The following is a 24,085-nucleotide window of genomic DNA, read 5'->3' on the forward strand; positions in this document are numbered from 1 at the left end:
CACACACAACTTGGTTAGTGCTAGCTCAGTGAAATCCTACTAACTAATCCTACTAACAGTGTCTACAGCCTGTCCCATCATGATTTTTAGAAGTCTCACCTGTTGTGTCCAGCTGTCCCTGCTCCAGCTGGGTTTCATCCAGGAAGAGGGAGGTGTTTCTGGCCAGCTGCAGGGCTCCACTCACTAGCCGGTTGGCCGAGTAGTCCTTCTTTGGCACAAAGCGCATCTGGTTCATATTCTGGAGGCTCATACTTAGATAGTACGACTGCAGGTGGGATAAAAAATAAAATAAATTTAAAAAACAAACTTACTGGCTTTCATTTCAGCCAAAAATATATAGATCCATAAACCTAGCAGTAGTGGCGGCTGCCTGGAGTGACAGGTCAAAGTTCACTCACAGAGGGCACGAGCTGCTGAATGATCTGGTAGAAGCGTTCAGTGTACGAGGCGACCGTAGGACAGCCACTCAGGTTTAAGGTGAACTTGCCCAGTGGGAGAATGTCGCGTCTGGAGTACCTTCAAAGAAAATCAACCACATTGTGAACACATAAACAAATAAGTAAGAGCTCCTTTGGCTTTAGCACAAAGCCACAAAACAAAGACAGGAAGGTTCCCGCCTAAACATTACAGATTGAACTGAACGTACACGTTAGAAATGAGGTGCAGAATAAGGTACTCAGCAGCCAGGGCATCTCCCAGAAGAATGGGAGTGAAGTATGTGAGCAGCTCTGCTCTGACAGAGGCCATCTCGCTCAGGGTGGAAGATAAAACTGAGGAGAAAGGACAAAGAGTTAATACTAGTCCCTATGGCTACTACAGGCATGTGTGCTTTTAAAGCGTTTCAGTGGAAAACATTTGCTGCCTTATTCTTCTTTTTGGACAGCTTTACAAGACAGATGAACTTTGACATTATGGCCCCCTTTTTTCTGCTTCCCCACCAGTGATGGGAATAACGGCGTTATAAATAACAGCGTTACTTTTTTCAGTAACGAGTAATCTAATCTTCTACTCTTCCCATCTTAATAACGCTATTACCGTTACTGGCGAAAAGTGCAGCACTTTACTATAACTGAAGCTGTTTTTTGTTGTTGTTCTTTTTCCATCAGACCAACTTGATCAGGCCGATCAGGGGTAGAGTTGGGCGGGGGTTCATAACGGATAGTCGGACACAACAAATAACACAAGGAGTCAGTCAACGAGAGACAGGTTTGGCGTTGTGAAATCGGGGGGGATCTTTTCCTGCTAAACCTTTTTCCACCGTGGTCAGAAAACAGGCACGATGACTCTAGAGTGGCTACTCGCTCCGAAGCTAATCGCTGTCACTTTCTCACTTCTCCCTCGCTCTATCACCCACACACATCCACACCAGCGCAAAAATTCAGGCCACTTACATTATTTGTACGACAACGAGTGTATATATATATATATATATATATATATATATTTGTTATTTATTTTTGCTATAGTGCTAAACAAGCAATATTTAATTTTGCCCAGTTGTGGCCTGTTGAGGGGCAATACATATCAAAGGGTCAGAAACATCTATGTTGGTATTTGTATCGATCCACTAGACATAATGTTTACGTACATGGCATTTGATTTGAGGCTAGTCTCACTTTGTCCCACAGCAACATAAAAAGAGTTTAGATTTGTGTAGTTTCTGTTAATAATGTCTTGTATTAAGTGTCCAGTTCATTATCATAATTGAACATGTATTTTATGTTTCGTTAAAGAGGGGTGGAGGTGGGGTCACATTTAAGCATTTAAAAATGTACTTGAAAGTAACTCATTAGTTACTTTCTGAACTAACTAGTTACTTTCATAATTTGTAACTGAGTATCTAATTTAGTTACTTTTTGGAAGAAGTAACAACTAGTAACTAATTTTTTTTTTTTAAGTAACTTGCCAAACACTGTTCCCCACACAGCTGGAGTGGGCTTGATAATGTGACTGTAACTAATGTGTTATTGCCCATTTCTTCTTCTAAAACATGTTTTAGAAAATATATTTACTGTGGTACACAGATAACACAAACAAAAAAATAAATCAGTTTCAGGCATTATTGGTTTTCTTTTATTGTTTGATTCTATTAGTCGATTAATAATTTCATCCATAAAAGTCTGCATCAAAAATCAAAAGCTCCTTCTGTTGCTTTTTTTGTATTTGACCAACAGTCCAAGAGTACTCAAAGGTGTTAAATTGATTTACATTGAAAAGGAGGCAATTGCTCACATAACACGTTACGTTATTTTTTTTTATTGATTCATTTTTATCATTATTTTATTTTTAACAGATAAGTTGATTAGCTGACATATTGTCTCAGCACTACAGTCAACACCTCTGTATTTTTATATATAAAGAGCTCAACTCAAATTGTGTACAAATATCAGCATATCATCATCATAGCACCTAGCATAGTTTAACATCTATAACGCTTAGTTTATGGACATTTTTCTACTTTTGCAATGCTGCTGGATTCATTTTACAAATAAATAACGTAAGCTCAAGAAAGAAAAACTAGTCAGGATATTCTATAAGGAAGTGCAGTCCTTTTCTAGCTCAAAAGTGTTCACTAAAAGCCTGCACCGAGGTTTTGGACCACCAATATATATATGTATTATGTAGGCCTGTTATATATTTTCTCTTTTGTTCACAGGAATTTTGTAGTCAAAGGAGTTTTAATATTTACCAAAAACGGCGCACACCGGTTTTTCACGACAAATTTAAATAATGATCTGTTTGCTAGGGGGCGGCTGTGGCTCGGTGGTAGATTGACAGCCCGGACCTGCAGTCCCATGTCTAGGTGTCCTAGACATGGACATTGGAGTGTAAATGTGTGTGAGTGTTTATCTGATGAGCAGGTGGCACCTTGTCCGAGCCTTGGCGAGCGTATGAATGTGCGTGAATGCTTCCTGTACTATGTAAGAGCGCCATATAAAAACAGGACATTTACATTTAAACTGACGTTTGGCTATTTAACTCACATTTATGCGTGTCTTCTTGTTGTGGGATGAATACAAACTTGAAGTTCCAAAAGTGACATGTGCAACACAAGTCACAACCCAACTCACCATCATGTCTCATTTGGCAGCATGTTATGCAAATCGGATGATTTGCAGCCAGGCTAATTTACATCCAAACAAAATTGTGGTGATGCAAAATCTTGTAATAGTGGACATTTGCTCAGACTTAGTAAAAAGAAAACGTTGTCCTTACAGGCACTGTTGTCCTCCAAAGTGGCGCAGGGCAGCAGGGGGTTGTTGTGTGGCAGTGGCTTGGCAAAGAGCATGTGGAGGCGAGGAACGAGCGAGGCTGGCGGGCTGTGCACTCGCTGCTCCTCTGCCGTCTCCATGCACTCTGTAGGGTCCAGGAGGGATGAGGAGGAGTCTCTGTGGACGTGCCAACAATGAGCAACAAGCACGCAGATCACCACCGGAGGGAAATCAAACTAAATTTGGTTTCTTACTTCTTGTCGGCCAGAGCACTGAGAGCAGGGCTGACGGAGAGGATCCCAAAGACCTCTAGTGTGTCGTTCAGTTTGAAGCCGTCCCAGTTCTCGTACACCTGCCAACCACATGCACCTTTTAGCTTCTGTACTTGGAAAGTCTGCCATTACCGGCCGTATCATCTCTGAAATCCCCTCTTGGAATATACGTTTGACGAGAAATAAATTACCCACCAGGCAATGAAAATGAGGTGATAAGAGAAAGGCCTACAAACACCCTGTGTTAAAGACATAGCCCACCTTGACCAAGCAGGAGGGGCCTTTCTCTCCTGGTAGGGGGAAGTTGAGGTCAAGATGGGAGGCAGATGCTGTCTGGCTGGAAGGAGCTTCCGTCTCCCGCCGCTTACAGTCACCATTGCCCCGCTGTTCTGTGGGACTCTGAGGACCTGCAGCGATAGGGGGAGCAGTCTGCATTAATTGCAAAAATCCATTCTATATACTTTTTATTTATAGATAATCTATGATGTAAAATGCATTTCAGGTGTGTAATAATTAACATCTCAACTAGCTGTCAACCTGACTGTACACCTGCTACCGTTAGCAGTCACCTCCAACATAATGTTCCAGGAGGAGTAGGCCAACACATGATGGAGCAGAAAAATGAGAAAGTCACTTTTTTCAGTAAAATTCTACCTTCACCTTTCGAGGTGAATTTATATGTATGCAAAATATATTCATGGGAAGAAAATAAAAAGCAAGACTCCGGTCTATAAAAACATTTAGAGAGTAGTAAAACGGTTTTGCATTCTGCTCAATATTCAACAGCAGCTCATACCAGTACGCGGCTCCCTCTGCATCTGCGGCTGTGTGTCCATGTCGTCCACGTCGTCGTCTTCCTCGTAGCTACGTTTCTGTCTAGTTGGTGCGTACGAGGTGGAAGGAACTACTCTTGCTTGGCTGGAGCCGGCATAGCTGTGCGACAGAATTAAGGGAAAACTAGGGAGTAGTTTTCAAAAAAACCTTAACACAAGTTGGGTGCAGCAAAGAATACATGACAAAATCCTGGTTGAGGAGCATTTACACACAAAATCTAGATTGATGAGGATATCTCTTTCACCCAGGGATTTTCTCCAGGGATTGGCACACAGTAGAAGGTCTGTCTCTCTGCTGTCACAGTGTTTCTGGAGTCAAAATCCACCTGGAGGTAAACATGTGTCGCTGTTAGCAGAGCTGAATTAAGATATTTAAGGATCTCTTGAGGGATTTAGCAGATGAGAACGTACCCCACATTCTGTCACATCTTTGTACTTCCCACATCGCAACACCTGAGGATAGTCAGACAGTAAAATAAGATGATATTGTGAGGAAATCTAACATTATCAATGCAAAAAACATGCACTGGAGAGGACAAGGAAGCGCTTACTTTAGCTTTTGTAGGTGGATCAACAGCCTCATACACTCCCATGTAGAACTCTGGATCGAACATGTCTTGGATCAAGCAACGAAACTTGACCAGGCTGTTGGGCTTCAGGTAATGCAGAGGGACGTCGTTCAAAGATGGGACCTGCACGGAAATAAAGGTGTTTGTCACTTACCCAAAAGTGCTGAAACAAGCCGTGACATTGAGGTTAACAGGCATCGTTTACATAACCTCTTTGGAATTTGCATGCTGAAAGGATCAGAGAGCTGCATTACCCAGGTATGAGCATCCTTCTCTTTCAGATGATCTTTAAAGAATTCCACTGCCTTTGCCTCCCATCCAGCGTTTGGATTGTTCTGGGAAGCGGCTAAAATACAAGAGCAAAATGTTGTTTAAAGCAGAGATCTTCAACAGGGGGGCTGGGACCCCAAGTGGGTCCTCAGAGTCACTGCAATGGGGCCTCCAAATATATAGATATATTTTATTTATGAATATGTCTTAACATGAATAAAACATATTATTAGCAAATATACATCCCTACTGCTGATAGGCTTACAGGCCTATAGGAGATGAGGTCACTAAGGCAACCATCCACCATATCTCGATATATAGGACAATATCTCCTAAGGATTCACAGTGCTACATTTAGAGTGACATTTAACGATGATTTATAAAATCTTGCCAGCAATTATCATTTTAATAGCTTAGTATTATACAAACTAAAAATGTATGTGAAGGACTTGGGCCGCCTTATACTTTATTGTAGGCTCAGTTTGATTGGCAACTTCATCTTATACAATATATGTAGGGGGTCCCTGGTCCCTCTCTATGGTTTAGAAAAAAGTTGAAGACCCCTGATTTAGAAACAAAGTTATATGAAGTCTAACTTTCCTTTGGGATAAATAAATAATCTCTATCTATCTATCTATCTATCTATAAATAAAGTGTCATTAAATAATAGAAAACCTTGGCTTTGAGAATCCCAGAATTAAAGTAAAGTAAGCATGAAATAAACAAAAAAACTATCCAGTGTGTAACTGTGGTGAAGAACAGCAAATAGCTGCATTTTATGATTTTTCTGCCTATGACTGTCAAATTAGCTACAGAATTAAACTATAATTTAATATATACAACTTTAAAGAAACTAAAACTTTAAATGGTTTTGACCGTTAACGGTTATTAAAATGCATAGTATTAGTATGTCCACTCTATTTAATAGGGAGACAATACTTCACATCGATGCCTTCTACACAACATACAGTATCTATCAAGTACTTCCAAAATGACTGTGTCAGGTAAAGCTCTTTTTCCTCTCACATTGCCAGACACAGCGCTGTGGGAGCTGGTCTGGAAGTTATTTATATGTTGACAAGGAAATAGTAATTTCACAACTTCTTAAACGTTGTTTAGGACATAAATGTGACATATATCCAAACCAATGCAGTACCTTTAGACAAGTTAAGCCCATTTTAAACTACTTTAAGACACCTTTAATGAACCGTGCACACAGTTCTTCAGATAAAACTACACACCAAGCACTTCTTCGTGACGTGAACTAAAAGTAAAACAATGCAGGTACAAGCTGCAACAAAGCAGCGTTGGGAGTTTAAACCCGCATATTATGAAGTTATTTCTATTTTGAACGACAGGAAAAGCATTGGTACGCATGATGAACATGGCAGTTGAGTTAGCATGGTACTCAACGTTAGCCATATAACGTTAGCTAGGTTCACGTTGTTTAGGAGTGAAGTTTCGGTGTGTCTCTTACCAAACATCCCTTCAACAACACCGAGAGGGTTGTTAATCCAGTCATGTGTGGAAGGCATTTTTAGCCACTGAAACACGTCTAAAGAATATAAATATATCAAAGTAAAAAATCTCTGTGAAAATACTATTTGGTTGACTTTCGGCACACACAGGAAGGCAGAAGTGAGGGCGGGAAATTTGCGTCACCAGTCGAGGAGCGTAGTTCGTTTGTTTTGTATACAGAGACCAACCGGAACACGGAGCTATCACACTGTGCTTCAACCCTAACGGCTTTAACAAGATGGGTGTTTTGAGTTTTATTTGAGGATGGTGGTCTAATGAGAAGAAAAAAGTATGAGATTGTTTTTTAATGTATGTTGAAAAAAATAGCGTTTTCCTATGTAACCACCGTTAAATAATTTTAAAATATACATGTGACAGTGTAACGCGTTAAGTAATCCATTTGGCCTTTAGGCGGCAGTAGTGAGATTGTGTGTTTCTTTTTCCTACAATCAACGAACTGCAGTTAAAGGACCTGCGTGGTTTTAGCAGATCTACAAACCATGTGTGATGCCGTCTTGTCGTATGTTGAGCCATAGATATGCATTGGAGATCAGCAAAGTCTGATGGGACAGGAAAAGCGGTTTAGAGAACTGAGCGTTTACTGCCTGCCTGCGCCAATAGTGGCTACGTGTAAATCTTTGGGAAAATGGCAGATAGAAAGAATAATAATGTTCCCAACACTAGTGCAAATTTACTGTTCAGCGCCGCTCCGGAGTTTAACTTCCATCTGCCTTTCATGCCAGTGAGTCAGGCCACTGGCCCGGCGGTGTTGTCAGGAGGTGAGATGAAATGCAGACTGGGGAAATGTCTAGCTAAACATTAGCGGTGTCGTGAGCAGCCTAAGCTAGCTAGCTAGCCAACCCAGTTCTAGCTAGCCAACCCAGTTCCTGTGCTGCTGTCATTTAGTGTAAAAGACCGACAAACCGAAGGTGGTAAGGGGACACTCGGTCGTCACAGAGGTTAGCCTAACTGATAGTGATGTATTTTTGTCAGACTGTCCGCTGGCTGATGTTACATGAAAAGGCTTTGCAGCTACTCTGATCAAAACATGTTCTATCTTTAAATTGGCCCCTTTCTGTCTGTGTTAATGATCAAATTTAATATTTATTGTAATGCCAGATTAGCTGTATTTGGCTGGGTTGTAACTTTCACACATCCTCAATGTCAGGTGTTTATTGTGAGTGAGAATTGATGCTCTATTAATTATAAGGTTGAAATGGCTGGTTGATAGTCGATTTATTATTTAAATAATTTTTTAGAATTACTGATTTAAATTCTAATGTGAGAAGTTGCTTTATATTAGTGTAAGTAGGGCTGGGCGATACAGAGAAAATCAAATATCACAGTATTCCTGACCAAATACCCCGATGCAAAAAAATTGTATGGTTAACTTTTGGTGCTTTAACAAAATAATATTTAAACAATTACATTTTTGATAAATAATCACCAGAAATGTTTTAATGACTTGGTGGATAAAGGTAAATAATCGAACAGCTAGTCTGGTAAATTCAGAAAATGACATCACTTTACTGTAATACAACCGTTAAAACCAGGAAAAGACAACACTTATGCCATATTACAAAATCCAAAATCTAAGACGATATCTGGTCTCACATCGCTATGTCGATATAACATTGATATATTGCCCAGCCCTAATTTTAAGTGAAATATATTTTGGTTTTGGTTTGACAGAACGTGACATTTGAAGATGTCACCTTGGGCTCTGGGACATTGTGAGGGCAATGTTTCTCTATTTTCTGCATATACTAGATTTTTGAAAAAGTTGAGTGTAAATCTGTCAAGTATTTTGGATGTCCCTTGCAGAGGCAGACATAAATGTGCTGTTTTGATTCATTAGAGGATTCCACGGATGTTGGAGAAGAAGACAGCTTTCTAGGTCAGACCTCTGGGAATGATGCAGCCCCCTCTACATTCAACTACTTTTCCAGCCCCGTAACCAGCAGTGACCCGTTTGCAGCCATCGGCCAGTCGCCATGCCCACCCCCGGCCCTGTCAGCAGCCCCCACAACAACAGGCCCGGTTTCTTTCCCCAGCAGTGTCAGCATGGCTCCGCCACCCCATCCGGGCTCACAAATGAACCCTGCTCCTCCAGCGTTTGCCAGTGCGGTTTACCAGAGCCCTATGGGGCGCCACACTCCTCCCCCCACCACAATGACCCCACCACCTCCTCAGATGCAGCCACAGAGTCATAACCCGTACCGACACACCCCCACCAGCAGCAGAGCAAATCCGTATATTCCAGCTCCAGAGGTGCTGGCACAAACACACACACCTCAGCAGAATCCATACTCGTTCAGCTCTCCGCCACAGACATTCCCGCTGTCCGGAGGACCCACATTCACAAAGGTAGATATAAGATAATCGGTGACTGCATTGAATAAGCTGGTCAGGTTCTTGATTAACTCAGTAAGTCAATGAACATACCGTTATAAGCACCAGATCCATTCCCCAAAAGCCATCATCATGAGTGAAAAGGAAGTTATAATCAAGGTATTTTTATTTTTCATTCTTTCTTCAGCCTCCTCCCACACAGATTCAACCGCCTCCACCTACAGCCACCACTGTTGGAGGAGTGATGGTTCCTGCTGGTCCCATGATGCCATACAACTACAATGTCTATGAGGCTGTTCAGCCACACTGGTTCTACTGCAAGCAAGTGGAATCAAAGAGTGTCTGGCTCCCTTTCAGCATCATTGACTCCCTCCAGCTAGAGGAGATATACAACTCAGGTGTGATGACACACGGCGCATGTTAATTTGTGAATGTTTCTCTCCAGAGAAATCCGAACATCTTTCACCCTGGCAGTCTTGGTGCTTTCACGGCCCAATTAAACTGAGATCTGGTTTAACGTCTTTGTGGGCTTTTTGTTCTTCCAGTTCAACCAGACCCAGAAAATGTGATCATACGGACAGATGGAGGGCGTTACGACGTGCAGCTCTATGATCGCATGCGGACTGCAGTGTACTGGGAAGAGGATCCTACAGAGGTCCGGCGCTGCACTTGGTTCTACAAAGGGGATACGGATAGTCGCTTTATTCCATACTCTGAGGAGTTTAGTGACAAGCTGGAGGTTTGTCTCTCTACTTCATTCGATCAGAAACAGGTGTTAATAAAAAGTGTCACATCTTTTTTGTTACATTGCTACTTCCAGTCAAACATGTACTATTCATCCATATCTAGTTTCATCAAATAGTGTACAATTTGTGTATTGTAAGTCACTGTATATACGGTTACAGTATGTCTTTAACTTCAGGCAGAATATAAGAAAGCCGTGTCTACCAACCAGTGGCACCGTAGACTAGAGTTCCCATCAGGAGAGACCATTGTCATGCACAATCCAAAGGTAAACCCTTGTCTGATTAGTGTTAAGTGTTGGTCTTGTGATGATTAATCCTGTCAGTTTGATTTGATGATTTTTTTTTGCACCCGTAGGTGATTGTGCAGTTTCAGGCCTCCTCCATGCCAGATGAGTGGGGCACAACTTCGGACGGGCAGACGAGGCCCAGAGTGGTGAAGAGAGGCATTGATGATGACCATGATGAAGTGCCAGATGGTAGTCAAGTTCCTCTGTACCAAAGTTAATTTAATCAACGTGTATGCTCTTATGGGAAGAAAACTTAAAACTCAATTTGTTCTATGTCATTTAGACCCATTATGTAAATGGCAATGAACTATAAGCTCATTGATCCAAAGAGGAAGCTTTTCTAAAAGTATTCTTAGAAAAATAGATTGTCAGCACACTGACAATCTGACAAGTGAGATGAGGCATTTCAAAAGACATTAGAGGAAATGACAGCCATCAATCAGTTTTATGAGGGACAGTTAAATCAGATTTAGTTGTCAGTTGCATTTCAACATCTGGTTGTAAATGTAATGCAGCCTAACTGAATTTAGCACAGTTCAGATTATAGATGCATGTTAAGATGTGAACAGGACGATAATATACTTAGTAGATCAGCAAGTAAAGTGAAATTCAACATTTCCATCCTGTGTATCTTTTCCAGGTGAGCTCCCACAGGTGGATCATCTGGTGTTCATGGTACATGGAATCGGTCCTGTGTGTGACCTGAGGTTTAGGAGCATGGTTGAGTGCGGTGAGTGCCAAAAAAACCAACATCAAGCCATTTGCCGTGATGACGGTATTTAAATGAACTGTACAAATCCTTGTGCTTTCAGTGGACGACTTCCGCAGTGTGTCACTGAAGCTGCTGCACAGTCACTTTAAGAAATCGCTGGATGAGCAAACCATAAGCAGAGTGGAGTTCCTCCCTGTCCAGTGGCACACGGCTCTGCATGGAGACGCCACAGGGGTGGACAGGTGAGGAGAGGCAGGTTGACCCTGACTGTGGAGGTTTTTTGTCAATGTCAACATTGCAAATACATTTCTATTACTAATGTGGCAACGCATCAGTCCCAATTGCATTTGTTTCTACCAAACATGTAAATCTTTAAATACAGGTCACAGTTTCAGTTAAAAAGGACTGCGTGTGTAAGGACTGTTTTCAGCTGCGGATTAATACTTATCTGATGTTCTTGTGACTCAGCAGCAGGACAGTGTATGTGGTCTGACTCAATATAAGTCATAAGTGTGTGTGTGTGTGTGTGTGTGTGTGTGTGTGTGTGTGAAGGAACATGGCACCCAGAGCAACAGTGGCTCATTAATAAGTGTTAATAGTTTTTGAACAACACTGGAGTGCCGTGGCACAGAGGTATACAATAAATTAGACTTTCCCCACGCAAAGAATAAGAACAATAAGAAAAACACAATATCAGCCGAGAAACCTTTTGGTTGAACTTTTTTAGCCTAATTTCTAATTTCTCTTTGTAGGAGGATCAAGAAGATTACGTTGCCCAGCACTGGGCGTTTACGGCACTTTACAAATGAGACTTTGTTAGATGTGCTTTTCTACAACAGTCCTACTTACTGCCAGACCATCATGGACACAGTTGCCAGCGAGATTAACAGACTTTATGCCCTGTTCATGACGAGGAACCCAGACTACAGAGGAGGCACATCGGTGGCCGGACACAGCTTAGGTAAGAAACCAGTTGGTTAGCTTCTGCACCACTGGCTTAGTTCTTTTCTTCTGTTGTAAACCAGGATTGTGTCTCTTCGTTGTACTTGCAGGTTCCCTGATTCTCTTTGACCTGTTGTCAAATCAGAAGAGTGGCTCTCCTCCACTGGCCATGCCAATCACACCCACTGCTAATGGACACACCAAACAGGTCCTACACCAGTTAACTGAACATATATAGCAACATGTCCATCTCTTGTCCTGCTAAAACACAGTGTCCCCACTCATGCATGTAATAATTGATCAGAAATGTTTTTAGTTCTGGTTCATGACATACTGATGTGCATAATGGATTCTTTTTAAATAATGTTGCAGTACGTTAATTGTAAATTGGGCCTCTCACATCAGGTGGCAGGGAACACCCCGGGAAATAATCCTGTCCCCCCTCCAGCTGTGGAAGAGGAGCCGAAAGAAGATGGGGAGGAGTTTGAAGATCTTTCTGCCATGCTGGAACATCTGGGCTTGTCTGAGTACAAGAGTACCTTTGACGAGGAGAAGATTGACATAGAGTCTTTTGTAAGAATGAAAGCCTCCTTTGCTTGTTATAATGTCAAAAGTATTACCTTTCCTGGGGAGGTTGTTGTCTACAAAAGGGTATGTTAAGTATGAGAAATAGATGGGGTCAAAGCTTTAGTGTGCAACTTTTTTGATATATAAATGAACATCTGTTATATTCCATCCATTGCTTTACTAAACACTATGTATTTCTCAGCATGGCTCAGTTTAGAACATGGTGTCATCCGGAAACCTTTGTGTGCAGAACCTAAAGTGAAGATAATGATTACACGATTACGGAAGGCTGTAACACCGGTGTGGTCATTAATCAGAATTCCTCATGGGGGCGACAGAAACTACACACTACAGCTTTAAGGTCATCTTTACAAGATGGTGGTGGCTGTTTAACATTGTCCCTTTCTCACTCTGCTCTTCCAGCTCATGTGCACGATCGAGGACCTGAAAGAGATGGGAATCCCTCTGGGTCCCCGGAAAAAAATCAGCAAGTTTGTGAAAGAGCGAGTGAATAAGCAGGTACGTTAGTCTCCTGAGCACCTGTGAGACTTTGCAAATTGATAGTGATGCTCAAGACACTCTTTGTGTCCCCGTCTTGGATTCATGTGCGTAGGCTGCACGACAAGCTGCTCGACAGGCCGCCCAGGAGAAGAAAGCTGAGGTCTGTCAGGTTGAAGCGCCCCCCCTACCCGCGGCAGCTGCAGCTCCTCCTGATCCCTCTGAGAAGAAGCTCACAGTGGGCAACTCCGTCTCCATCCACGTCGACTACAATTACTTTGAAGTCGGCACTGGACAGGTAAATGTGACTTGTAAACACAATGAGGGACAATGTTAAAGCTGGTGCTGAATAGTTACGTTGTTAATGCTTTGTTCTGCAGGTGTCAGTGGTCTACCACGCTCTGGACTTTGAGCCGATGAACTTCTTTGCATTGGGTTCTCCAATCGGCATGTTCCTGACGGTCCGAGGACTGGAAAAGATCGACGAGACGTACCAGCTGCCCACGTGCAAGCGATTCTTTAATATTTACCATCCGGTATGCAGCTCTTCCAAACCTGTATATATCCTGAAGGATTTACTGCAAATCATTCTCAGTTATTTGCTTACTTGAGTTGTAGAACGCTTTTATTGTTTTCAATTGTCTGTACATATTATTAGTGTGCAAATGCATCTGCTATAATTCCTAAAATTAGTCTTTTTCACATAATGCTACATTAGTAATATCACTTTAACCCTACTTACTACTACCCTACTATGTGAGGGTGGCAGTAGCAGAGTTGGGTTAAGAACCAGAGGGTCGCCGGTTCAAGTCCCCATACGGACCAGGGTATGGAGTGTGGACTGGTTGCTGGTGAGATGCCAGTTCACCTCCTGGGCTCTGCCAAGGTGCTCTTGAGCAAGGAACTGAGCCCCTCATCGCTCAGGTGGATAGTCCAGCACTGGCAGCCCACTCACTCTGACTTCTCTCCATTAATGCATGCATGTGTAGGATCTGAGCATGGGTGTGTATTTCAGGCCTGTGTGTAGGATGTAATAACAATTGAGTGTAAATTGTAATTTCCCTATAGGGGATCAATAAAGAAAAATAATTATTAACTTATGAATAAATTCTAAATGACTTGCCCACACATTAGTATAAAATAGAAACCATGAGGCTAATTGTATAATCAAAATGTGTCACTTTATGCATTACTATCCGATGGCTTCATTAATGACTCATTTTCTTGCAGTTGGACCCGGTGGCATACAGGATTGAGCCCATGATAATACCAGACATGGACTTTAAGCCTGTCCTGATCCCACATCACAAAGGGAGGAAGAGGCTTCATCTCGGTACGACACTCACTAATTATTTTCTCGTACATTTCTGCCAGCACCGCCCCAGATAACGAGAGCACTGTTGGTGTTTTACTGCTGCTACAAGCTACCTGAAGTACGTGATAAGTCCTGACACAGTTACATGTCTAAACAGAGTTCAGTACAGTTCAGGCTTCTCTGCCCCCGTATGGGTGGAGTACTACGATTTGTGTGGTGGGGGAAAAAAAGAAAGTCGATGTGTGCAATTGTTCTTGTTTTTTCTTTTAATTTTAAAGACAAATAGACTATTAATTGGTCAGTTAATAGGCGTTATATTGTCTTAATTGAAATGCCAATAGGTCTAATTAAAAACGTTTGTCAATGATTAGTGGATCCCTGTGTGTTGCAGAGCTGAAGGAGAGTCTCACCAGGATGGGCTCTGACCTGAAGCACGGGTTTATCAGCTCCCTAAGGAGCGCCTGGCAGACGCTCAACGATTTCGCTCGCGCTCACACCTCGTCAGCCCTGCTTCAGGCCGAGCTGGCCATGGTAGCCAATCAGATCGAAGAACAGGAGAAGCAAGAGCACGAGCACGAGGGTGAGCCCCTCTGATTTTTAACTCCTCAATCAAGTTGGTCCTCTATTGTGAGGCGTTTCTCACCCCATTCTGGTTCCTCACAGAGCATAAGATCCCAGAGAGCCCTGAGCCCCCAAAAGAGGAGGAGCCTCAGGTGAAGGTCGGGATGCTGAACGGAGGAAATCGCATCGACTACGTCCTGCAGGAGAAGCCCATCGAGAGTTTCAACGAGTATCTGTTTGCCCTCCAGAGTCATCTCTGCTACTGGTACAGAGACCTCCGTTTCATCCAGGCTTTTTACCCACTGCACGTTATAAAGCTTGCCATTCTGCCCCTCCAACAACTTGCAATTGCAACGAGTTGACACAATTAGTCGATTAACCAATTAGTTGTTCAAAAGAAAATGAATTGGATACATCTTTATTTTAATACTTTAAATACTTTAAAGCTCATGGTTCCAGCTTCCATTCCTCTCAACACTGAGAGGGGTGTTTTTCTCAGCGAGCGTTCGACATCTCACAGTAGGAGAACAGGTTGGGATAATCAAATGAATGATGAAATTCTATTATAAATATAAATCAAATTCTATTTATCTGCACTGCAACATTTATAGTTGTATATTTTTCTTATTCTATTTTGTCATTTAATTTTCTATTCTCTTTAATGACTTTTTATGTTTTTAACAGTTTTATGTAAACTGCTTTGAGTTGCCTTGAGGTTAAAATGTGCTAAATAAATGAACTTGTCGTGCCGCATCTGCTGTGGTTTCAGGGTCCTGGTACTGTGAGCGCTGAGACACTTGAGTGGTACAGAGCAATGTTTATCTGTGCTTTCCATTTTTTTTTTATTGTTTTCAACTATGCCAGCAAGGTAGGCAATCTCTGAAGTGTGTGTGATTTGCAATTTACTATCTGTTGCACAACAAATTGCCCCATTGGGGACAATAAAGTAACTTGAACTTAAATATTAGAAAAGGCCTGTACCAGGGCCCTGAAACTGAAGCAGCTAAATAGGATTCAGCCATCATAGCCTGGGTCATTTACACTGGTACTTTTCCTACTGGGACATGTCCTCCAGGCCTGTAGCTCCAGCACGGGGAGTGAGCTGTTGTTGAAGACGAAGAAAAACCCTTTCTATTAACACTTCTCTTGTTTTGTAGGCAGTCTGAAGACACAGCTCTGCTCATTCTGAAGGAGATCTATAGGACCATGGGGATCCATCCAGAAAATCTAGCACATTGATAAATGAAGTACCCGGGATGAAAAGGAGTCTGAAACTTGCCCATCTGGTTTATTTTACATCAGTTTTTGTGAATTTTGATTTCTTTTTCTATTCATTTAGTTTATTGTATACAGATGAATAATACAATTGTATTATGCCACTGGTCTTAAATTAAGAACCATACAAATGAGCTGGTAGATTCAAAGACACTTGACATGTTTGATATTACATTTTTATAGTATAAATTATATAAGTTTACTCCATGTATAATCAAATCAATTGCTAACAGCAGAAATGAATGACTTAACAGCCGTTAATGCAACCTTCTGTAAGTTTTATTTAAAAGCCAATGTTTCAAAATAAATCATTTCCTTGATGGGTTCTCTTTGTTTGAATGTAACATTTCTCTGGAAGGTGAGGACACTGTAAGACTATCTACAAAAAGCTGTAATATTAGCAAAGACATTGATTAAAAGATTACAGGATGAGGTGCAAGAACAACCTGTTTCGTGTTGACAGTACTGTAACATCACGCCTCTGACTGAACTGCTCAGCTGTCACATCCTCTCATTATGAGATGGAATACAAGTTCAAAAAACGTTTCATGTCACTTTTAGCATGTAGGCACAAAAGCATTCAACTCACAAGTGTAAAACAAAGAAATATTAGAAAAATATTTACAAGAGTGGGCTATAACATTCAAACTCAGTCCAGTATTAGGAATCATAATGTGAGTCATTCTCACTGGGCATAAATGACAAATCTTAATAATGTAGTACAATGGTTTTAGACAATAGCACTGGTCCACATAGACCTAATATAGCACTGCATGCTCCTGGCTCTTAACTATTTAACATGCTTCTGTTAAACTGATCACTTGGAAGCCGTCATCAGGAAAGGAAGATAGTGACTAATTGTCACATAAACCACTAAAAAGTTCCCTTTTTAAATCAGTCTGCAACGACCGATAAATATAATACTAACAGAACGTGTCCACACAGACGGACACCTGCCAATATGCTGTTAAAGCAAAGATTGTAAATTGCTTTGATCCTCAACTGGCAGAAGGCTGGGAATCAGTAGAAATGTCTTCGTTTCTGTGCGGTCAACTTGCATTTTCTAACCTCTATTTTAACAAAGTGCACCTTATATTGCCTTTTTGTCGACAGTAAATAAATAGTTGGACTTGTTAGCTTTTAGTAATTGCTTTCTTTTTGTTAAAACGCGCCTCTACGCAAATACAGCTGCTTGTATTTGATCTTGTTTAACATTCTTTTGGGATGCAGAACATCACACAGCTGTGGTCACACTGAGCAGTGACATGTATAAACGGGTTGCTCAGGTCAGGTGCTGTGTGTTTGAAGCCGGTAAGATGGCTGTTTTCCAAATAACGGCATGCTTACTGAATTGATTCCAATACGTAACATACGATGTCGACCTAAATCCAAGCGTTATTACAGGTTAGTTGTCCTTCTGCAGGTTAAATATTACCAATGGGATTGTTTATCTATGTTTGATACAGCTGCTGTACCATGTTGTGAAGGTTCACACTGATCAATGTTCGTTTTTGTACATTCATTTGTCTACAGCTGTGCAGTGAAATGCAGAAGGATCCATGTAAACGTGTCTTTCACTGTAGTGCGATAATAAGTCAGCACCTCGAGTCTTAACGTTGGAATGGTGATGGGTACGTAGAGGCCTGCTCAGTCCTCTGTTTTGCTCTGAGTCTTGAAGGCCTGCTTGCGTAGGTGAGCCTCGATCTCATCACGGAAGACCAGCATGCCCAGGTGAGAGTGGGAGGCCTCGTTCATGGCTTTGGACTGGATGCACATGCGGTACTGCTCCGGCGTCAGCTCGTCTGCACACTGCTTCTCGTGCCACAGGTGGAAGAGACCGGACACCGGCGTCCGGATCACTATCACTTCGCTCCTCAGATACTTCCTGTACAAGTGGACGTCTTCCACACCCCAGCCTTTGACTTCAAGATCAAACCCACCTGGGAGGAATAACATCCATTTGCAAGTTGTTGGTCAACGTTGTTTGAGTACATTAAATATGAAATCACGTGAAGTGATCTGTGCTTACCGATGTTTAGGAAGTCAGAACGATACTGACACGTCATTCCAAAGCCAAAATCTCTCCAGAATCCAGCGTCTTTTTTGTGAATCTATTTGAAAAGACATTTATCACAATAAACAAGGGAAGCCCCACGTATTCATTAAACTAAAATGACTTGTGTAAGGTTCTTTTCCACTCAAAAATGTGTTTTGCCTATTTTCCCCCACTTCTCTTGAATGTTTGAGCTTCCCTGTCAAAGCTGTGACACTAGAACCATCTGCAGGAGGAACTGTGTTCACCTTTAATCGGAGTCGAACGTACAAAAGGATTTTATGACATCACAACTAGTTTGGAAGCCAATCACGGTTCAGTATGCAACTTACACAAGTGTGATGTGGAAACTTAAACTTCCAGTGCACATGTGGTGCGAATAGACTTTTATTAAGGTAGGAAACGTATTGCATAAAGTAGTTAAACTGTTGCTATGAACCGCGTTTGCATATTCAGATATTCTGGATTTTTTCATTTGGGTAAGAAGTAGATACAGTTTTAAGAACTTTAAAAAAAAGGTAGTTGACCTTCTTTTGTGGACAATCCATATTACATGCAAATTATCATTCCAAGCAGAGTGTGTGGAGGGGATCTTTAAATTATGCAAATTTCAATCATCTTTCCACTAATGCTCTTTAGAGATAAATGTGAAGTCCTTACCAGTTGAAGTTCAGTAGGTGGAGCCAGCTCCAAATTTCCATAGACTATGGCAGGATTGTACAGACTGAACACCACAGGATAGAAGACTTTCTTATCTACAAAACAAAAAGTCAAGTTTGACTTATATGGTTTATTTAGTGACAGTCTACCTGCAAAAGCTCAAAAAGACAAATTACAAAATGAATCTGAGCAATAATACATAAACCTACTGGGAGCCGCGTGGAGACGACAGGTGTTGAGGAAGTCGAGGGTGAAATGGATGTCAACGTCACAAAAAAACATTAAGACGTCGCCTTTCTTCCAGGCGTGGGCTCCGATGTCCAGACCCCGACCTCGGGAAAACTCCTCGTCCACTGGAATCAGAGTGTAATTGGAGAAGCTCTCCTCACTGAAAACAACAAAACGTGGTAGATTTCAATTTCCACAAGACCAAAACTAACACAAGCCTAACAAAAACTATTTTTCAGTCAAAAGGACAAACCTTGACATTTTTTCCAAAGAGGACTTCACCTCCTGTAGGCCTTGCGGCCCAAAATACACCACTGTGAGATGTATTTGTCTGTCCTGCTGTATGCACACCTCCCTAAAAACGTAGGATTTAAAAAAAAAAGTATTACAAGAACAGGTTGCATTTTATTGCACAACAATGATTAAACAAGGCCGTTGTATCTACTATATGCAAATTTGTGGTGAACATGCTGGGATATGTCTAAAAGACAGGGACTGTTTTTATTCTCACCTGAAATTGTGTAAGAACTGTGAGAAAGTTTCTATTCTGCCCGCCAGCGGCACAATGATGTTAATAATCATTGCTGATGTTTCTACAGATGTGCTCCTGACTTTCATTAAGGGACCAAAAGGTCTGAAGAGTGTGACATGGCGGAAGCTGTTGGAATCCTCTTTGGCGAAGAAGAGCTCGTAAAGCGTCCCTTTGTCTCGCTCGGTCCTGTACAGCCCTTTGAAATATGAAAAGCAACGCTATACTGAGAAAACATATCAGTTCCAGTGATCATTTGTCAGCCTGCTGTTGGGTAGTGTAGATCTTACCTTCTGTAAAGTGACCCTCTGTGTACGTTTGTCTCTGCATCGGCATGTCTTCCTCCACACCGTCCTCCTCATCAGGGTTGTTGATGATGTCCAGCGCAGCCTCCACGACCTCCACCAGCTCGTCCCTGCGGTCTTTGCGGACAGGTTTCTCCTCCGGGTGCCGCGTCAGCCCCATCTCCAGCTGGTACACCTTGGACGAGGTGAAACTCTCAAAGGGCACCAGGGCGTACTCGCTGGGGAGGCGAGCCCCCGTGTTGACCTCAGCCTTGTCGATCTGAGAGTGCAGGTACTCCAGCAGATCTCCTGGCTCTTGGTCTTTAGTCTCAGCCAGGCCCTGCACCCCAGGGAGCTCCTTCTTGTCCTGCAGAACCTTTAGCTTCTCACCCATTTCCTGCAGCTCCTGCTTGAGCTGGGCAATCTGGCGTTTGAGACTGGCGGCGCGGTTTAGGTGGCGCTCCTCCTGTTCCTGCAGCAGGGCCTGGTAGTACTCCTTCCCATAGCTCTCCCCTGCTAGGCCGGGCAGCGCCAGGCTGACGTCTGCTGGAGGCGTGCACTCCAACAGGTACGCAAACAGCAGCAGCACCAGCAGCAGGAACAAGCCCAGGAAGAGCCAGCGGACCCGGCCCTGGAGCGTCAACCCCCGCCTGGGCATTACACTCACATACAAGCTATAGCTGGCAAGTCTGCATTCCCTTTCCCCTCTGATCACATTACCTACAAGGTGCTTCTGCCCATCATCTTAGGGGTTTGGAAGGGCCATTTTACTGGAAAAGGTCCTGATTCCTGGCTCCAACCTATTAGTATCTTCTTACATTTGCCCTGTGTACATCCATGAGATAATCACCTAGGTAAAAATCACAGAAAGAAGACAATAAGACATCCAATCTTACTTACTATACAGGGAGCCGCTTGTAAAGACTTTTAGATAAACAGTCCAGATAATAACACGTGACAATACAGAAATGTAGTACAATTCAAGCAAGCTTAGAAATGAACCAACCTGCCAGTAACAATGTCATTCAGTCAATTATCTCCGTAACAACGTCTTCAATGTGTCCCTGAATGTCTGGGACAGGAGGAATTAGCTCTCAGTTAACAACAACAGCACAGAGGAAATCTGGTGGGCGAGCTCAACAGCAAGCTACTTAACAGACTTCCGGTAAAATATCTTTCCTATCAAAATAAGAGCACGACACGCTCACTGCAGAACAGCTATATAATTAACTATAGATGCCAAGAGGCAACGTGTGGAATAAAACGATCTAACATGAATACAAAATCTATAAAACAGCCAAAGTACTCATGGTTTTCCCCCCCCGATGTGTGACTTATATGCTGAAGGAATCTCACACAAGGCCAGCACTTCTTCTTCAGTTCTCAGTATCTAGCCTTGTAGATTCTTTGCACCTCATCTTGTCCACCACATACCACCCTCAATTGTTTCTTGAAGGTCACATAGTCAAACTTACAGCTCCAGCAGTCAGCACGCAAAGTCATGCTGTTTTTCTATCCTGACACTTGTGGTCTTCACCTGGCCTCACAGGTGTAAATTAGGCTCAAGACAGCTATAATGAAACCAGCAGGGATCTGAGTCCAAAGGGCTGGCGCTGGAAATGCACTTATATTTGAAAAAAAAAAAACATTTCATTGTAGCTTGACAGAAAATCAAGTTCTTTGCACTACTTTCGTGTCCACAAATACAAGTGTAGTAATTGTATTATGTTGCCACTTGTATGAAATGTTGTCATAACTTAGCGTATGCACTCTTGAGTTATGACCAAAAGCGGGTTATGTGAAGTCACAGTGAGTTCGACTTTTGACCTCCTAAATCTAACAGGACATCACTGAGTCCAAGTGCACATTTGTGCCAAGTTAAAAAAAAATCTCTCCACAGATATCGCATTAACAAGAATGGGAGGAACAGACAACCCCGAGAACCGCTGTCGCCACAGAGGCACACACATATTCACAGAGGAGCCATTCTGCATTTAGTCTAAAGGTTTTAACCAGTCAGAAAAGAAGAACCAATACCAAAAAACTCATTCAAAACTACAATAATAACTGTTCTTCCTGAAAAAAAGGATAGACACCCCTATGATAAATTCCCATAGAGGCAGGCAGATGTTTATTTTTTAAGGGCAGTTATTTCATGGATCAGGATACTATGCATCCTGGTAAAGTTCCCCTGGCCTTTGGAATTAAAATAGCCCCCCCACCATCATCACATACCCTTCACCATACCTAGAGATAGGCATGGTGTTATTTCAGTTAGCTTAATAACTGGTTTGATTTGCATTGAAAGAGGATTTTATGGAAATTACCCCATGCCAATCTATATGTATGGTGAAGGGTACGTGATGATGGTGGGGGTTATTTTAATTCCAAAGGCCAAGGAAACTTTATCAGGATGCATAGTATCCTGATCCATGAAATAACTGGCCTTAAACAATAAACATCTGCCTGCCTCTATGGGAATTTAAAATAGGGGTGTGTATACTTATTTTAAGGAAGAACATTTATTTATTCATTATACATTTACAAGAACATTTATTTATTTACAATACATTCTTCATTCACAAAGAAAATTGGTGTCCTTAAAAGGTTGGATTTTCCTTTTTTTAATTAAAGCACTAAAATCAATTTGCAAAAGATGTTTTTTATTCATTTTTTTTAATTAACTTTAGCATGGGTGTGTAAACGTATTCTAGCCACTGTAAGTTGTGTTATAGCAACAGTCAGCACACTGCTCTTTTAAAGTGTTCTTCTTCTGTCCCTCGGTAAATGTAATACCAAACACAGTGTACACTTACTTTGAAAATCTAAACCGGATATTGACACGGTTCTGTTGCTGGCTTAGAAGCGTTAAGAGCTCCCCATTCACTACGCGTTCGTGTGATTTTCTTTTAACCTGTTAGCGAGCCTGCTAAGCAGTTAAAACAGTTTAAAAACAACTACTCACCTAATTCCGTCTCTGTCCATTCCCCCTGTGCCTACAGCCGTGGGTTCAGTGGAAACCCAGCAGCAGCAGGCAGTCGGTGTTGCAAAATGCCACGGAGCAAAGAGAAAAGAGTATGTCACAGTCTACTTCCGGTCAACAACCAACCAATGGGAACTTTGCAAACGAGTGACGTCATCAACCACGCTCATGTGCCTTGTTCATAATAATACCGTTTTTATTCTTAGTAAAACGTTATTGTTATTGTTCTTTTAAAATGCTAAAGAACTGTCTTTTTATGCCACGTTTTTATTAACGTATGCAGTGTGAACATAACAAAATATGTATATGTAATATGTATGTAAAATATGGGATATATATATATATATATTATTTAATGGATTTCTTGTTCCTGTTTTGCATTTCTCTCTCCTAACTGGTAAAACAAACCTCTTATCTATGATAATATATCATCTATCAACTCTGAATTGTATTAACAATGATGTGGGCTCTAACTGGAGACAAATCGCTTGTTTAATGTTCAAACATGAGATCTGTTATCATGCATAAAGTAAACCAGGAAATGTTCCTATGATGTTTTATTTTTAGTCATGTTTCATTAACTTACGTTAAGGGTGGCAGGAGTCTGGAGCCTATCCTAGCACAGATTATGACGAAATTGATGGGACACCATGGACAGGTCAACAGTCTGTCACAGAGCTATTTCTTGTCTTTTGTGATGTATAATGATATAGTGATATAGTGTTTAAAGTCCCATTTGAGTCAACCAGCTAATTCAGAACTGTGAGTTTCATAATAATACCTGTTTATATAAATTATCGCGCATGATCAAAATCCTGATAATGGAAGAGATGAAGGAAAGGGTGACGTGTATAATATTTTATTGTATATATTTAAATCTTATATGAATCCTACATCCGAGATCCAATATATCATCCTATGCCTACATAAGACGCCGTTATTCGTTAGAACCAGTAAAGTAAACAGGCTTTTGAATGTTCTGCTGAATTTACCCTGAAACACAAATCTCCAAAAAACTAAAACCTTTATCAGCTTGTCAAAATAAATAGTTGCTTACAGCCAAAGCAGAGCAGAGCTGAGGCTCAGTGACAATTTAAAAAACAAAGGCCCACACACATTCACACATGAAATAGCTTCTGTGGACAAATGCTTCCCAAATATTTAATAAAAATTTTGGCCGTATCATGTCTGGAGGTAAACTTGAGACTAAACCTTGTATTGTAATGTTATAAGTATCTCTCTCTCCATATATATATATATATATATATATATATATATATATATATATATATATATATATATATATATATATATATATATATATATATATATATATATATATATATAACATTATAAATGATCCTTTAAATAATCAGTAAACAAAAGCTCACAATCTTTTTTTAAGACATAGACATTCTG

General features: G+C 41.4%; 4 protein-coding genes across 7 annotated transcripts in view; 2 read left to right on the forward strand and 2 right to left on the reverse strand.

The window, feature by feature from the left end:
- inpp5f (inositol polyphosphate-5-phosphatase F) overlaps positions 1-908 on the forward strand; it is a 20,449-nt gene extending 19,541 nt beyond the window's left edge. The window contains exon 22 of the transcript XR_004660189.1: positions 897-908. The gene's annotated coding sequence lies outside the window, so the exon portion shown is untranslated. The remainder of the gene's footprint in view (positions 1-896) is intronic.
- Positions 1-6,880, reverse strand: part of mcmbp (minichromosome maintenance complex binding protein) — a 9,702-nt gene extending 2,822 nt beyond the window's left edge. The window contains exons 1-13 of the mRNA XM_034898686.1: positions 6,634-6,880; positions 5,141-5,232; positions 4,869-5,009; positions 4,729-4,770; positions 4,554-4,643; positions 4,281-4,419; positions 3,746-3,891; positions 3,467-3,564; positions 3,217-3,389; positions 647-770; positions 399-516; positions 100-265; positions 45-49 (exon numbers count right to left, since the gene is read on the reverse strand). Coding sequence (XP_034754577.1) covers positions 45-49; positions 100-265; positions 399-516; positions 647-770; positions 3,217-3,389; positions 3,467-3,564; positions 3,746-3,891; positions 4,281-4,419; positions 4,554-4,643; positions 4,729-4,770; positions 4,869-5,009; positions 5,141-5,232; positions 6,634-6,691 — 1,392 coding nt within the window. The 5' untranslated portion in view covers positions 6,692-6,880. The remainder of the gene's footprint in view (positions 1-44; positions 50-99; positions 266-398; positions 517-646; positions 771-3,216; positions 3,390-3,466; positions 3,565-3,745; positions 3,892-4,280; positions 4,420-4,553; positions 4,644-4,728; positions 4,771-4,868; positions 5,010-5,140; positions 5,233-6,633) is intronic.
- A 250-nt stretch (positions 6,881-7,130) lies between these two features.
- Positions 7,131-16,362, forward strand: sec23ip (SEC23 interacting protein). Of its 2 annotated transcripts, none has more exons than XM_034898670.1 (18): positions 7,131-7,453; positions 8,533-9,041; positions 9,214-9,424; positions 9,572-9,765; positions 9,949-10,038; positions 10,128-10,248; positions 10,700-10,789; positions 10,872-11,013; positions 11,524-11,732; positions 11,824-11,921; positions 12,119-12,286; positions 12,704-12,799; positions 12,894-13,076; positions 13,159-13,314; positions 14,009-14,111; positions 14,485-14,673; positions 14,757-14,919; positions 15,812-16,362. In XM_034898670.1, exons 1-18 carry the CDS (start codon positions 7,321-7,323, stop codon positions 15,891-15,893), a joined length of 2,937 nt encoding a protein of 978 aa, XP_034754561.1. In that variant the 5' UTR covers positions 7,131-7,320; the 3' UTR covers positions 15,894-16,362. The 2 variants fall into 2 exon arrangements, with proteins under 2 accessions (XP_034754561.1, XP_034754562.1); XM_034898671.1 differs by having other exon boundaries at positions 7,133-7,453; positions 14,485-14,666; positions 14,756-14,919.
- Positions 15,927-22,798, reverse strand: csgalnact2 (chondroitin sulfate N-acetylgalactosaminyltransferase 2). Of its 3 annotated transcripts, none has more exons than XM_034898676.1 (8): positions 22,649-22,798; positions 19,690-20,533; positions 19,382-19,598; positions 19,124-19,225; positions 18,852-19,030; positions 18,643-18,737; positions 17,959-18,040; positions 15,927-17,869 (listed from the first exon to the last, which is right to left on the reverse strand). In XM_034898676.1, the coding sequence occupies exons 2-8, from the start codon at positions 20,339-20,341 to the stop codon at positions 17,577-17,579; spliced, it is 1,620 nt and encodes a 539-aa protein (XP_034754567.1). In that variant the 5' UTR covers positions 20,342-20,533; positions 22,649-22,798; the 3' UTR covers positions 15,927-17,576. The 3 variants fall into 3 exon arrangements, with proteins under 3 accessions (XP_034754567.1, XP_034754568.1, XP_034754569.1); XM_034898677.1 differs by lacking the exon at positions 22,649-22,798 and adding an exon at positions 20,690-20,776 and having other exon boundaries at positions 17,577-17,869; XM_034898678.1 differs by lacking the exon at positions 22,649-22,798 and adding an exon at positions 20,661-20,701 and having other exon boundaries at positions 17,577-17,869.
- Between the last annotated feature and the right edge of the window lie 1,287 nt (positions 22,799-24,085).

Source organism: Etheostoma cragini, chromosome 17 (assembly GCF_013103735.1).
Source record: "Etheostoma cragini isolate CJK2018 chromosome 17, CSU_Ecrag_1.0, whole genome shotgun sequence".
In the NCBI taxonomy this organism is placed as follows: Eukaryota; Metazoa; Chordata; class Actinopteri; order Perciformes; family Percidae; genus Etheostoma; species Etheostoma cragini.